The sequence below is a fragment of the Babylonia areolata genome, chromosome 26, assembly GCF_041734735.1.
Source record: "Babylonia areolata isolate BAREFJ2019XMU chromosome 26, ASM4173473v1, whole genome shotgun sequence".
NCBI lineage: Eukaryota > Metazoa > Mollusca > Gastropoda > Neogastropoda > Buccinidae > Babylonia > Babylonia areolata.
Window position 1 is genome coordinate 30,792,254 of NC_134901.1, and position 16,088 is coordinate 30,808,341.

The following is a 16,088-nucleotide window of genomic DNA, read 5'->3' on the forward strand; positions in this document are numbered from 1 at the left end:
TGCAAGTCTTTCAGATGAGATAATACGCTGAGGTCATGTGTGCAACTTGTGCTCAGCACAAGTATAAAAAAAACAACAACAATGCAACTAAAGCATTGTTTCTAGCAAACTTCTGCTGAAAAATGGACTTCAGCAGTAAAACAAATACAACTGCAGACAGAAAAATTGTGGCACTAGTGTACTTTCCCTGGGAAAGCAGCCTGCATTTCACACAGAGAAACATGTTGTCACAACAAGTAATGCAATGTCAACAACTTTTGAACAAAACTGACTTTAGTCCTAATGGCAAACAGACGCTGACAGTATCCAGTACGACTGTCAGTTGTGTGGTGGCATTTGACTCTAGTCTTCATGGCAAACAGTCACTGACAGTATCCAGTATGTCTGTCAGTTGTGTGGTGGGGGTTTGAAGCAGCTGATATGACAGAGTGGAATGAAGTGGCTATGTGATGTGGAAATGTGATGTCATGTAGCTGTGTGATGTGGAAATGTGATGTGATGTGGTGTGGCTGTTACTTAACATGGTGTAACATGCTACACTGTGCTGCTATGGTGTGGTACAGCGTGATGTGGTGTGGGCGTGCGAAGGTGGAGAGGTTTGGTTTGAATGCATGGATGCTTGTGCGTGTACTCATGTACAGTATCTGTGTGAATAAACAAAGAACTTCTCTCATGTATATACAACCACTGCACAACAATCATCCAAAATCATTCAATAGCTCTATAATACATTTAACTCCCTGTAAGAACTGCACAAGAGAAAGTGATTTCAAACAGAGGCACTGAAAGCTCTGTCCACTATATCTATTAACTGTAAAGTCCAGCTCTAAGAGGATATTTGACCCATAGTCCAAACGTCCAATCTCAACATAAACTGTAAAAAATAGAAAAAAAATAAAAAAAATAAATTAAAGCAGTGTGATCCTACATACTGTTTCCTCCACAGGTATATCATGGATGGCCTGCATGGCCTTTCGCACATCCTGCTGTGTGCAATCCAGTGAAGAGGCATCCTCATCCTTTTGGTTCTGCATGCACCCACAACATATCAGTATTATACATCTATTATTCTTTTCTTTGAAAAGAAAGAATGAAAAAAAGGAATTGAAGACTGCTGCTTTAGCAACATCTTGTCTTCCGAATGTGGCTGACAAACTCTCAAACACCACCATATCCTTGAGAAATTTGTAGTGTAAAACTGCATTGTGTTGCATCATGTATGCATATGCATGTGTGTTAGCAAAGAAGTCTGTGTATGTATATATGCATAAAAAAAAGCATTTTTGTTTTTTCAAAAGAATTCACCACAAACAAAAAGTTTCAGTTTCAGTTTCTCAAGGAGGCTTTGCTGTGCTCAGATCCACATATGCTACACCACATCTGCTAGGAAGACGCTGGTCAGGCCTTGAGTGTGTGCATGTATATTTGTGTTACCTTTCAGATTGGATTTCTTCTGAAGAATTTTGCCATGGCTTCTTTTTCAGTGCGTCAAGTGTGTGCTGCACATTGGAACTCAGTTTATCGTCTCATCCAAATGACTAGACACTCAGTTTGATTTTCCTGTCAAACACTGCTCAACAAACAGAAAGACACATATTGCCATTATTCTCACCAGATGACAATGTACAGATTAAATCCATTCTAATGGAGAAATGACAGAAAGAAGCATGGACCTTGGCAGGGCCTGTCCCTTTGATGGGCACAGCATAGATGTCTGCCTCCGCAGGGTCCTCTGCATCTGGCTCCAGTATGTGATACACGTCCCCTGTCACACATCACACACCCTGTATACTGACCACCATGCATGATCCACACACAGACTTCACTGTAACCACAATCACTGTTTAACTACAGCTCCACTGTGTGGAACATGTCCCCTGTCACACACCACACACCCTGTGTACTGACCACCATGATCCACACAGACTTCACTGTAACCACAATCACTATTTAAGTACAGCTCCACTATAATAATAATAATAATGGTATTTATATAGCGCTGAATCTTGTGCAAAGACAAATCAAAGCGCTTTCGCACCAGTCATTCACACGCATGCATAACTCTAACACTGGAGAAACTGAAGACAAGGAAGAGGCAGGGAAGGGAGGCTTTTTTGGGAAGAGGTGGGTTTTAAGGCCAGATTTGAAAGAGCTGAATGTGGAGACTTGACGAAGTGAAAGAGGAAGTTCATTCCAAATGCAAGGTCCAGAGACAGAGAAAGAACGGCCGCCAATACAACAGTCGAGAGTTTGAATCTGGGTATGCGTAAACAGAGTGGATCCGAAGCTGATCGTAGTGAGTGAGATGGAGTGCAGAGGTGAAGGCAGTCACAGAGATAGGAAAGGGCTGGTTTGTGAATACATTTATAACATAGAGTGCTGATCTTGTACTTTATTCTGTGTGAGACAGGGAGCCAGTGGAGATGTTGCAAAAGAGGAGTGATGTTCTCAGATCTTTTCTTTCTGAGGACGAGCCAGGCAGCAGAGTTTTGCATGCGCTCAAGGGACTGAATGGATGAAGCAAGCAAATCAGACAATAGAGAGTTACAGTAGTCAAGGCGAGAGAGAATGAGAGAAACGACAAGTCTAGATGTTGCGTCAATGGACAGATATTTCCGGATGGAACTGATGCGCCGCAATTGACAGTAGCAGGATTGACATGTCTGATTGATAAATTTTTGCATGGACAGTGTGTTGTCAAGAACAACGCCGAGGTTCCTGACTGAACTGGAAAGAGGGGTGGATGTACTGCCAAGTTTGACTGTGTAAGTTGTGATGGAATAGAGTTTTTGTTTAGTTCCTATGATCATTGCTTCAGTTTTGTCCGTGTTCAATTGTAACTTATTTTGAGTCATCCAGTTTTGAATGTCCAGGAAGCAGTTGGATGTTTCTTGCAAGAGCGATGACAGCTTTTTTGGGGTATCACTCTTCTGGAGTTGAGTGTCATCAGCATAAAAATGATGACTGACATTATGGCGGTTGATAATTTCAGCGAGAGGAGCCGTGTACAGTGTGAAGAGCACTGGGCCTAAAATAAATCCCTGTGGGACTCCATGTTCAATTTTAATGGGTTCAGACTGGAAATTATCAACAATGACAGACTGGAATCGATCAGTGAGATAAGATTTGAACCAGTTTAGAATAGTGCCGTTGATACCAAATGTAAAATGAAGAAGGGAAAGAAGGATTGAATGGTCTATCATGTTAAAGGCAGCTTACAAGTCAAGAAGAGTGAGAAGGGAGATCTGTCTTGAGTCAGACGCTAGCAGTAGGTTATTCAGGATGTGGAGGAGAGTGGTTTCAGTGCTGTGGTCAGCACGATAGACAGACTGAAATGGGTGGATGAGATTGTTGAAACAAAGGTGATTGTTGAGCTGCTTCAGGACAGCTTTTTCAAGGAATTTGGACAGGAATAGAAGATTAGAAACTGGTTGATAGTTTTTCAAAATGTTTGCATCAAGGTTGAATTTCTTCAGAAGAGGCCGGAAGACTGCAGTTTTGAAAGTGGATGGAAACGTTCCAGTGAGAAGGGATGAGTTGACGATATTGGTGATTGTGGGGAGAAGCTGTGAGACACACTGGGAAAAGACAGAGGATGGTATAGGATCAAACTCACAGGATTTTATTGTCATTTCTTTCAGGATTTCATGGACTTCTGTTTCAGTTAATGGATTAAAGGAATGGAGAGGAGTGCAGCTGAACTGAGGATCAGGATGAGCAGGTTGGAAAGGCATTTGGTCTAAGATAGTACAAATATTTTGGACTTTGTCGAAAAAGAAAGAGGAGAAGACATTGGGGAGTTCAGATAAAGAGTAGGCAGAAGGAAGAGTCTTTTTTGCAGTACTGAGATGACTGACATGATAGAGTAAAGAGATCTGGTGGATGTGGCATCGTGAACTTGAGAAGAAAAGAAGTTTGTCTTCGCTGATGAGATCATATGTTTGACTTTCTTTATTTGTTTTCGGAAAATTTGATTGTGGACTTTCAGTTTTGCTGATTGCCATTGCCGTTCCAACTGGCGACGTTTGCATTTTGCAAGTCGAATGTCTTGTGTGTGCCATGGGGTGGAAGGTCTATCAGGGAGCATGTGGGTAGTGGGGGGTGCATGTTTATCCAGCAGCTGAGACAGGACAGTGTTGTAATGTGTAGAGACGTCGGTATGGGAAGAAATTTTGGAAAGGCGTTCAGTAGCTTGAGAAGAAAAAGTGTTAATGTTGATGGATTTCAGGGTTGCGACAAGTAATGGATGTTTTGGTTCTGGTAGGTTTTGAAATATTAAGCAAGAATATGACAGCAGAATGGTCAGAAGAGAGTTCGTCAGTTACAGTCACTGACGCAATCATGGCATCAGAGTCACGTGTGATAAGCCAGTCCAATGTATAGCCAGATCTGTGTGTTGGTTCTTTAACGAGCTGAGAGAGAGAATGACTGGACAGGGATAGACATAGGCGTTTGACATCAGTGGAAGTTTGGTTGTCGAAATGAAAATTGAAGTCTCCGAGGATGATAAGTTTGCCAGAACGAAGGTTGTAGTAATCAAGTAATGTTCAGAACTCATCGTGAAACAGAGAAGATGTTAGGTTGTTTTTATGACTAGGAGGAGGACAATAGATACAACAGAAGATGATTGAGTGACCGGGAACACTGAGTGACTTCAAGCATTTCAAAAGTGTCATGTGGAAAGGCATGGTCATGGGAGAAGGAAAGATAAGACTCCAAGATATTTCTATAGATGATGGCGATGCCACCTCCATGAGACAGTCGAGGAAGTGACTTGTTTTTGCATCCAGGGTTGTCAGTTGTTTAAGTTTGGGTTCGTGACCTTGTAATATCAACCAGGATTTGGTGAGAAATACGATTAAAAAGTTATTTTCAAAAATATAATCAGAAATATAGTCAGTCTTTTGATCAGGGCAGACAGACTGAGCATTGAACAGGCAGGCATGAAAGAGATCAAATGCAGGCTGAGAGAAATTTAATGGTAAAGCAGGTGAGTCAGATAGGCAACGGAAGGAGACGATGGTGACTGAGCAGTTGACGACAGTGGGAAGGCAGAGAAAGTCCGGGAGTTGAGACAGGTGTGGAAGGGGTAGAAAGCAGACCAGAGCCAATCATGGGAGATACACCATATTTTGGAAAAGTGTCAGAGAGGACAGTGTCACGGGAAGTAAAGGAGTCAGCTTGAACATGAATGTTGAGGTAGTCAACGACAGTCACAGCAACAGCAGGGCTGACATCGGAGACAGGACGATCAGTGCAGGGGACAGAGGTCCACAAACGGAGAAGTCTGCCCGCTCTGGTTCCTCTTTTTGTCTTTGCTCTGCCAATGCCCAGGCTAATGATGCGCTGCGTCGTGTCATTATGTAGTCGGAATTGTTTATGCCATGATATTTGACAGCAACGCTCTGATGTAACTGACGTTCACCATGGTGACAGTAGCAGTGCGAGAGCAGAGGTTGGACAGTAAGAGAGGGCTGGGCACGTGAAAAACGGACAGTATTGGTGGCAGGACGAAGATGGTCGCTGATGCAATAACGAGGGTACAGTGAGAAGCATTCATTTATGTCAGTTTGAAAATTGAAACACTGATATGACGAATATTATTTATCAAATTGTTCTAAAAAGCAAATAATATGATAAAACTGTTCCGACCTTAGGTGTCCTGGAAAAATTACGTACACACACATATAAAAAAATGTCCATATTAAAACAGGGGAACCACAGACTCAACACAAAAAGGCAGAGGCCAACACAGTGCAGCCAGTGGGTGCAAGGGCAGGTTACTCTCATCTATGTGGTACATGTCCCCTGTCACACATCACACACATTCTGCACTGACCAGGAAAGTATCTATTCCAACAAACTTCACTGTAGTCATCACAATGTAACTAAAATTATCATTCAATTACTGGCTCACACATATACTCATGCATGCACACACACACACACTCTCTCTCTCTCTCTCTCTCACTCATGCACACACACTCTAAGAGAGAGAGAGAGCACGCACGGGCGCGTGCACGCGCGCGCGCGAGAGAGAGAAAGTGTGTGTGTGTGTGTGTTTGCATGCATGCATACTGGAAGTTGTTAAAGTTGGTGACCTTACCTCCTCCACATGAATTCTCAACATAGGCACCCCACAGGGATGTGTTCTATCCCCACTGTTGTACTCACTATTCGCACATGACTGTGCAACTCAAAATGAATGTAACACCATGGTCAAGTTTGCCGACGATACTACTCTAGAAGGGCTGATTACGAACAGTGATGAGTTAAAATATAGGGAAGAAGTACTGGAATTTGTCTGCTGGTGTGATCAAAACAACTTTAAACTCAACATATCAAAAACAAAAGAATTAATTTTAGATTTCAGGAAGACCAGATCTGACCCCTTATCACTTGTCATCAAAGACAAGTGTAGACAGCATGACAGACAGGTCTACAAAAACACAAAGAGAAGCAACCACAGTTTAGTCTTTTGATAAGTTGTTTTCCCTTGGAGAGTTGGTTGTCAAGAGAATGTTACGAAGTGGATCCTAATGAATATTAATTGTGTCCTAGCTTACTATTTTATTTTTTGTCTGTAAAAAATCTTGTGGAGAAGGTTATTAGAAGTCATTATTTTTGTAGGTTGGAAATTGTTTTAGAAAAAGAAAACCAAGTCCCATCACCTCACTTCCTGTTTTCTTGAGTTAGAGAGTATCTTTTTTAACGGGCCGGGAAGAGATACATGTCAGTCTGAGAAAAAACAAGCCGTTTGGCATAACGGTTTTTTTTTAATTCAAGGTTAGTAAGTTACAGTATGATTATAAGTTAATTAGACTAAAAGATAAACCTATATGTTGTCACTGACGAAGCTATGACTTGAACTAGACTAAGATATAATTGGATCTAGTTTACCAAGTACTTTTTAGCACGGGCAGTCATATGGAAATTTAGGTAGAGCCAGTTGTGATTTTCTAGAATATTTAGTAGGCTATCTTGTTGAAAGGGTATTTAAATAATGCTAATAATGTGTGTGTGATTAGGGTTCATAATTTAGTCCAATATTCCTGACACTAAATGAGTAGACTAATAATAGGCTTAAGTTAGTTGATAGATCTGTACAGTTTTAGGCCTATTCCGGTGGAAGAACTTTTTTTTTTTGCTTCTTTGTATATATAATGGCCCTTGCGGAGAAAAAAGAGTATTGCTTTGCATTGTTAGAATGCATTGTGTATGTGTTATTTCCAGGGGATCTTTGTTTATATAATAGCCCTTGCAGAGAAAGAAGATTATTGCTTTGCATTGTTAGTAGGCATTGTGTATATGTTACTTCCAGGGGCCTGTTCTTCGTTCTTGATTGCCACATCTGTGATCTCCCCTTACCCTTGCCTCCCTTCAACCTTGCCCAAATTGTCCTTGTAAAATCTACACCCAAAAATTGTCCCTGGTCCAACCCAAAACTTCCGAAATTCTGCTACCCTGTCTCAATAAATCTGTGGCACCTTCGAGTTACAGCTGGGATGGGATGATGCTTGTGTCAGTCAAAAATCTATCTTTGTTGTTTTAGTGCTTAATGTTGATTTGTTGAATAAATGCAGATATGAAACTAAACAGAATTGTTCTCTCTGAGTAAGAAAGAGCCTTCCTCGGCCCCTTTCTGTAGTGTAGTCTGCCTGTTTTTTTCCCCTGTTCTTTATCTTTCTTGCTCTCCCAGTGTCCCTCTCGCTCTTCTCTCTCTTCACTCTATCTATTTCGTCGTTTTGTCTGTCCGTTGTTTGTTTGTTCACCATTGTCTCTCTCCTTGTTTTTCTTCTGTTACTAAATTGGGGAGTTAGTTCATCCGTCTGTCTCTCTGTCTACATTTGTGGCACCCAATGTTGGGCTAAGGAAGGCTTGAAAAAAAACAAAAAAACAAAAAAAAAACCCCAAGGCCAACATAAGTTGTTTATCATGAGTACCGAAGGTTCGCCGTCAGATAACTTGAGTGGGGGTGCCCAAGCAGGTGAAGGAAGTAGTGGGTCATCCTTGCAGATGGGCGAGGGTAGAAATAGAGAGGAAGAAGGCCAGCAAGCTGTGACAGCTGGCCTGCAGAAGCAGCTCGCCGACATGCAGAGACTGCTCTCCACAGTCACACTCCAATCAGCTGCAGCATCCCCACCTGTCATCACTGTCACGGCACAAGCAGCGGTGAGGATCAAGCCCTTCTCAGGGTTTGTACCTCAACCGGGAGAAGTGACCTTCGCAGAGTGGGAGCAGCAATGCAAACAATATCTGCAAGACGGGACGATTCCAGAGCTACGAGCAAAGATGTTGGGCAGTCTCCGAGGACTTGCCTACCAGCAGACAAAAGACTGTGTCAGCGCTGCTGAAATCCTGTCCACTCTATGGAGAAATAAAGACCGTAGATGACCTCCTATTAGAATTCAACACCATGAAACTTCGGCCAAAGGAGTCTCCGTCCACCTTCTTAGGACGTTTGTGGTCCGCCTTGGCAGCAGTGGCAGCGAAGATGCAGATGGGAGAACAGGAGCAGTGGCGGCGGGTCTACCATGTGTTCTCAAGGTCAGCCCCACCAATGCTGGCCCTGGAACTCTGAAACAGTTTCGGGTTTCCGGGCAAGGCAACTCCAGATCTCACCAGACTACTTCAGACTGTGCGGAGAGTAGAAGAGGCGAACGTCAAGTCCAACTCTAAGTCCAGGGATGAATGCCGAGTTCAGGCTAGTGCTGCAACGATGCCCAACACCCATGAGGGACTCAGTGACGGCGACTTGGAGAAGATCACCGAGAAAGTGGCTGCAAAGCTGAGGCCAACATTCGCTGGACCTGATCCTACAACCACAGGACCTTCTGGTCCGGTGAACCCGGGATCTCCAACTCCACGACCCAGGGGGCGATACTACAGGTGTGGCCAGCAAGGTCACTACGCCAGACAGTGCCGGAACGGGCAGGGATGGCAAGATTTAAATGGCCAGCAGTCAGTGTCGGGGTCCAGATGCTGACTTGCAACAATCTGGGACCCAACCGAGAGCATCAACAACTTCTCCAGGATGCCATCGACAGCATCGAGATCAGCCGCAACGTGAAGCCTGTCCGCCTGAGAGGAGCTGATGTCAAGCTGGCAGCCGGTCAAGTCATCGAACTTTGCGGGAAGGTACCAAGTGCTGCTCGTGTCTGCTCACACAACCCAGAAAACCTTAGATGGGGACTGAATGTACTAAAGGCTAAGGTAAGAGGTGATGAACTTTGTCTTCTTGTGCAGAATTGCAAACGCTGGGGGCAGGCCACTCTAACCCCAAGAGACGTTCTGGCAGACATTAACACTTAGGCAGACATTCTTGAGGCCTTGGTGGGCCCTGCATGTGAAGAGGAAATAGAAGTGGAGGGGGTGAGGACGAAATGTTTGTTGGACAGTGGGTCCCAAGTGACCATCATCTCTGAACAGTTTTACAAACAGAACCTTTCCCACTTGCCAATTCAAGAACTGACACCATCAGTCAATGTGGTTGGTGCAGGTGGACAGAGTGTGCCTTATTTGGGGTACATAACCATGCAATGTTGGCTACCAAAGGTCCTGGCAGGGAAGGGGACAGTTACCTCTGTAGCCTGTCTTGTGGTTCAGGGGGGTATGGAATTTTCAATTACAGTTCCGATTATTCTGGGAACTAACGTTTTCGGGAAACCTGCCATGATCTCTGGTGACCGACTATGTCAGATGTGAGGCATTATTCATGTTGGCAAATGCTGCGGACAGTAGCAATGCTGATGGCAAAGTGGGGACCACTGTGTTGAAGAAAAGGACAGTCATACCCCCTATGGGTACGGCCAGTGTTGTGAGTCAACCCCGGATCAGAGACCTTCAGACCTTCTCCTCAGTGTTGATCCAGGAACACTGTGATGAAGGGCAGAATGTTAAGGTGGGACTGGTAGCAACAAAGGTGGCTGTTGAAGATCTGCATGATGTGAGATTGACCCTTTGCAATTTTTCTGATGTAGACCTAGTCTTACAGAAGAATTCCAAGATAGAAGATGTGTATGTTGTCCATGCCATGTACGATATGCACAAGGTCTTGGAAGATTTTAGTGTGTTGCCTGAACCACAAAATGTGACACTGAACATGCACACAGTCAAGCAGTCACCAAACCCAACTCACACAAACACACCAGAAACAGGGAGTTGTAGCTCTGAATTTTCAGGCACAGGTCAGTTCCACTTTGGAGAGAGTGCATCAGAAGAATGGTGCAAGCATTTTGCCCACCGACTCGCATCCTACTCAGATGTCTTCATCCAACATGACTTGGACACAGGCAGAACAGAGGCGGAACAACATGACATCCAAATCCAGCCAGGATGCTCTGTCAGGGAGAGGCCCTGACCCATTTCTCTGAGAGACTTTGAGGAGGCAAAGCAACATATCCAGGAACTCCTGGAAGCAAAGATCATTACTCTCAGTTGTTCGCCATTCGCAAGCCCTACTGTCTTGTTGAGGAAGAAGAACAACACCCTGCGTTTGTGCGTGGATTATCGAGCTATCAACCGTTTCACCATCAAGGATAGCTATGCCATTCCAAAGATTGATGACCTGTTTCTCACCCTGAATGGCAGTCAGTGGTTCACAAGCATGGACCTCAGCAAGGTGTACTACCAGGTACCACTGACTGAACGAGCCAAACAGATCTCGGCATTTACAACACCTTTTGGGCTTTTCCAGTTCAAACAGATGCCTTTTGGCCTGTGTAACTCCCCAGCAACATTTCAGCAACTGATGGACAGGTGTTCATTGACATGAACCTCAGTGAACTCATTGTGTTCCTAGATGACATCTTGATACATGGTTGTACACTGGAGGAGCTGGAAGACCGCACTATCCGCTCACTGGAACGGCTGAGAAAGTTCAAGCTGAAACTTGACCCACAAAAGTGCATGCTCGGGACAAAGGAGGTTCGCCACTTGGGTCATGTCATATCCGACCAGGGGATAAAACCAGACCCTGAGAAGATCTCTGCCTTGACGACCTGGCCGATTTCTTGCACAGTTCACGACGTGAAGTCATTCATCAGGTTTGCTGGGTTTTACCAAAAATTCCTCCCAAAGTTCACCCAGATGGCCAAGCCACTCAATGACCTGACTGCTGGCTACATTCCAAGGGGCTGCCAAAAGAAAGGAGAGAAGAAAAACAAAGGTCTTACCCTGACATTGGACATCACACACTTGTGGGGAAATCAACAACAAACAGCATTTGATGGGCTCATCCAGGCATTGACATCTGAACCCCTTCTGGCAGTGGCTAATCGCACAAAACCATTCATTCTACACTGTGATGCAAGTGGAACTGGAATCGGTGCTGTACTCTACCAGGAGCAGGATGGGAAAAACTGAGTGATTGCATATGCCAACTGATCTCTAAACAAGACTGAATCCAGCTATCCAGCACACAAGAGGGAATTTCTTGCCCTGAAATGGGCAATGACTGAGAAATTCCATGATTACATTCTGGGGACCAAAGTCACAGTAGTCACTGATAACAACCCCTTACGGTACATACTCCACAAAACCAAGCTAGATGCTGTGAGTCATAGGTGGCTTGCTTCTCTTTCCATCTATGACTTTGACATACAATACAAGAGAGGATCCAGCCACTTAGATGCTGACAGCCTGTCTAGGCGACATAACAGAGAAGAACTTGTCGAGGATGAAGAGTACCACAAGTTCCTAGAAAACACAGAGTTTATCAGAAGGAAGGCCACTGAGCTTGACAACCAAAACAAAGAATCACAGACTGCAAGCTCCGGGGAGGTCAGGGCTGTGATGGAAGCAAAGGGCGTTTGGCCTGCCAGCAACAAACAGGCAAGCCTACATGCGTCATCCTGCAGCCAGTCAGTTGAGACAGACACACAGGAAAACTTTCCAGCAGTAGAACAGCTGGTAAAAGATCCAAGCCTGATTCATGATGACATCCTGGAACCAAACGAGAACGGGATTAGTACCATCAGTAAGAGAGAGTGGAGGAAACTACAACTGAACCAACACTGAACTGGGTGATCCAACGGATAGAAAAGGGCCACAGGGTGAGAACTAATACACAAGAAGGCGTCTCACCTGAGATGATGGTTTTCATCTGAGAACAAAACAAACTGGTGATGAAGGAGGGTGTTCTCCACTGGAAGGTAGAAAATGAGGAGGGGAGAATGAAGTGGCAACTGGTCATTCCCACCTCAAAGCGCCAACAAGCGATGTCAGGCGTGCACGAAGATATGTACCATCCACATCTGGAGAGTGCACTTCAACAGGCAAGACTCCGGTTCTTCTGGCCTTTCATGGTTTGTGACTTGGAGAGGAAAATCAGGCGATGTGGGAGGTGTGTACGGCGGGGAGCTGCCCAAGAAAAGGCTTCTATGGAGACCATCACATCCAGTGCTCCCCTTGAACTCCTCTCCACCGACTGCCTAACCACTGAGGTCAAGGGTCAGAAACAGAACATTCTGGTGATACTTGATCACTTCACCAAGTTCAGAGTTACAGTCTGCACAAAAGATCAGAAAGCCAAGACCGTCGCTCAAGCCCTCTGGCAGAACTTCTTCATGATCTACAGTTTTCCTCAGCGCATCCTATCAGATCAAGGAAGAGACTTTGAGTCGGAGCTGTTGAAAGAAGTGTGCCGAGTAGTGGGCATCAAAAAGTGCCGCACTACACATCACCCTGCAGGCTCACCAGTTGAACGCCTGAACCGAGAGATCATCCATCGTCTCCGCAGCCTTGAGGATGAACAGAAAGACTGGAGGAAAAGTCTACCAGCTGTGATGCATGCTACAACTGCAGCATTCACTCCAGCACAGGTTATAGCCCATATTACCTGTTCGATTGCTTTGGCATTTGGAATCAATTTGGATTCTTCTCGTAAAGAATCACCCAGGCAGTTTGTGTGAGACATGAAGAACCGTCTCCAAGAGGCCTACACCACTGCCTCAAACAACATGGACAGGTGGGCACTCAGAAACAAAATGCAGTACGACACATCCGCCTATGCTGCTGAGCTCGAGGTGGCAGAGTCTTGGTGTGATGACTAGGTCCCAGGATCACCACAAAAGTGTGTGATCATTGGGAGAGAGGGGTGTACGTAGTGGTCGACAAGCCTGGTGACATGCCCGTGTACTCGGTCAGATTGGAAGGCGGTGTTGGGCCTGTGAGGACACTTCATCGTAACCTATTACTACCAATAGGTATGCTTGATGAAGAAAACAAGATCCGAAAGATGGGAAGGCCCAAAACCAAACCCCAAAGGAGCAGGACAGAGCTGCGGGATGTCAAGGAGGAGGACACGACTCCTCTACAGTTCGAGTTAACATGGCTCAATTCAGAGTTGAGGCCAGAGGCACCTGTGTTCCATCCAGCTGGCAAATCCCTGAGTACAGATGTTACGGAGTTGACGGGAGAACCACAGGAAGAGAAACAAGCATCTGAAACAGGGATGGATTCCAGACAGGAACCAAGGAGACCAGCTGGCGATACACAGGAAGATGGCCAAGTCAGTGTGGACACTAGGGATCAGACTGAGATGCAAGGTGTGACTGATTAGCATAACCAGAGGAGGATCAAGAAGGTGGATCCGTGGAGGGGTTGACTGATCTCAACCACACTGGTTTCGATGAAGCGGGAGGTTTTGTTGCGGAGAAGGAAGAGCCTGCACCAGAACTTAGGAGGTTGTTACGACAAAGACGGCCTTTGGACCATTTGAACTTGGCACACAGAGTGACAGCGGATCTCCCCGTTGAGTCTGCCCCTGTTAGCAAAGCCAAGGATCTGGGACCTTGGTTGAGACAGTTGGAGGAAAGTTTCGAAACTCTCTCCAAGTCCTTGTTGATGATAAAAGAACATTATTTCATCTTGGCCAAGAAATGTGTGTAATTACACACCAAGGAAATTGTCCAGCAATGATCTCTTGCTGGTTCAATAGAATTCTGTCATTGTGTGAAATGACCAGACATTTTGAAATGAAGTTTAAAAAAAAAAAAAAAAAAAAAAAAAATATATATATATATATATATATATATATGTATATATATATATATACATATATATATATATCTTTTTTTTAATTTGGTGGGGAAAGTGTAGACAGCATGACAGACAGGTCTACAAAAACACAGTCAAAGGGAAGCAACCACAGTTTAGTCTTTTGATAAGTTGTTTTCCCTTGGAGAGTTGGCTGTCAATAGAATGTTACAAAGTGGATCCTAATGAATATTAATTGTGTCTTAGCTTACTATTTTATTTTTTGTCTATATAAAATCTTGTAGAGAAGGTTATTAGAAGTCATTATCTTTGTAGGTTGGAAATTGTTTTAGAAAAAGAAAACCAAGTCCCATCACCTCACTTCCTGTTTTCTTGAGTTAGAGAGTATCTTTTTTAACGGGCCGGGAAGAGATACATGTCAGTCTGAGAAAAACAAGCCGTTTGGCATAACGGTTTTTTTTAAATTCAAGGTTAGTAAGTTACAGTATGATTATAAGTTAATTAAACTAAAAGATAAACCTATATGTTGTCACTGACGAAGCTATGACTTGAACTAGACTAAGATATAATTGGATCTAGTTTAACATGTACTTTTTGGCACGGGCAGTCATATGGAAATTTGGGTAGAGCCAGTTGTGATTTTCTAGAATATTTAGTAGGCTATCTTGTTGAAAGGGTATTTAAATAATGCTACTAATGTGTGTGTGATTAGGGTTCATAATTTAGTCCAATATTCCTGACACCAAATGAGTAGACTAATAACAGGCTTAAGTTAGTTGATAGATCTGTACAGTTTTAGGCCTATTCCAGTGGAAGAACTTTTTGTTTTGTTTTGTTTCTTTGTTTATATAATGGCCCTTGTGGAGAAAGAAGAGTATTGCTTTGCATTGTTAGATTTCCGGGTGCCCGTTCTTCGTTCTTGATTGCCACATCTGTGATCTCCCCTTACCCTCGCCTCCCTCTGACCTTGCCCAAATTGTCCTTGTAAAATCTACACCCAAAAATTGTCCATGGTCCAGCCCAAAACTACCAAAATCCTGCTACCCCGTCTCAATAAATCTGTGGCACCTTCGAGTTATAGCTGGGATGGGATGATGCTTGTGTTGGTCCAAAATCTATCTTTGTTGTTTTAGTGCTTAATGTTGATTTGCTGAATAAGATTGTCAGGGAAACAATTAAATGGGGATATGAAACTAAACAGAATTGTTCTCTCTGAGTAAGAAAGAGCCATCCTCGGCCCCTTTCTGTAGACAAAGTCAGCCGGTTTTTCGCCCCCTGTTCTTTATCTTTCTTGCTCTCCCCAGTGTCCCTCTTGCTCTTCTCTCTCTTCACTCTCTATTTCGTTGTTTTGTCTGTCCGTTGTTTGTTCGTTCACGATTGTCTCTCTCCTTGTTTTTCTTCTGTTACTAAATTGGGGAGTTAGTTCGTTCGTCTGTCTCTCTGTCTACACAAGCAAGTTGAGATCATCAGCAAATTAAAATTTCTCGGACTGATCATGTCCAACAATGTGAAATGGGAGAAAAACACAGAAAAAATTAGTAAGAAAGCACAACAGCGCCTGTACTTTCTTCAAAAAGTTCGGAATTAAAAAAGAAATCATAGTTGATTTCTACTGAGCAGTCACTGAGAGTATACTAACCTTCGCTGTTACTGTTTGGTACGGAATCAGTTCCAAGGCAGAAGTTGCAGCCCTTGACAGAATCGTAAAAACTGACACCAAAATTACCGGGGCTGATCTACCTTCTCTTGACAACATATATTATAAGCAGCTACTCAAAAAAGCAAAATCAATCAGCCAGGATCAATCACATCCAGCTTTTGGGATTTTCGAGATGCTCCCCTCTGGTCGATGGTACAGAAGTATAAGGACAAAAACTAATCACTTTGCCAATAGCTTTTTCCCCAAAGCAGTCAATGCCCTGTCTCTAGAACAAATGTAGAATGATAAATAGAATTGTGCAATCAACAACCATCTACCATGTAATATGCGGCTTCTGTTCAAACGTGTGTGGGTGAGTGTGTGTTTCTGTGAGAGAACTCAGAAATGTTTTATTGTAGAAGGCCTTCTGACCCATTACAATGTTGAGCAC

General features: G+C 43.9%; 1 protein-coding gene across 3 annotated transcripts in view; it reads right to left on the minus strand.

Moving 5' to 3' along the window:
- Positions 1-16,088, minus strand: part of LOC143300357 (uncharacterized) — a 92,157-nt gene that overhangs the window by 66,021 nt on the left and 10,048 nt on the right. For 2 of the 3 annotated variants that reach the window (XM_076613966.1, XM_076613965.1), the window contains exons 4-5: positions 1,674-1,765; positions 933-1,028 (exon numbers count right to left, since the gene is read on the minus strand). In XM_076613966.1, the coding sequence (XP_076470081.1) occupies positions 933-1,028; positions 1,674-1,765 (188 nt within the window). The remainder of the gene's footprint in view (positions 1-932; positions 1,029-1,673; positions 1,766-16,088) is intronic. The other variant, XM_076613967.1, reaches the window with a different exon arrangement.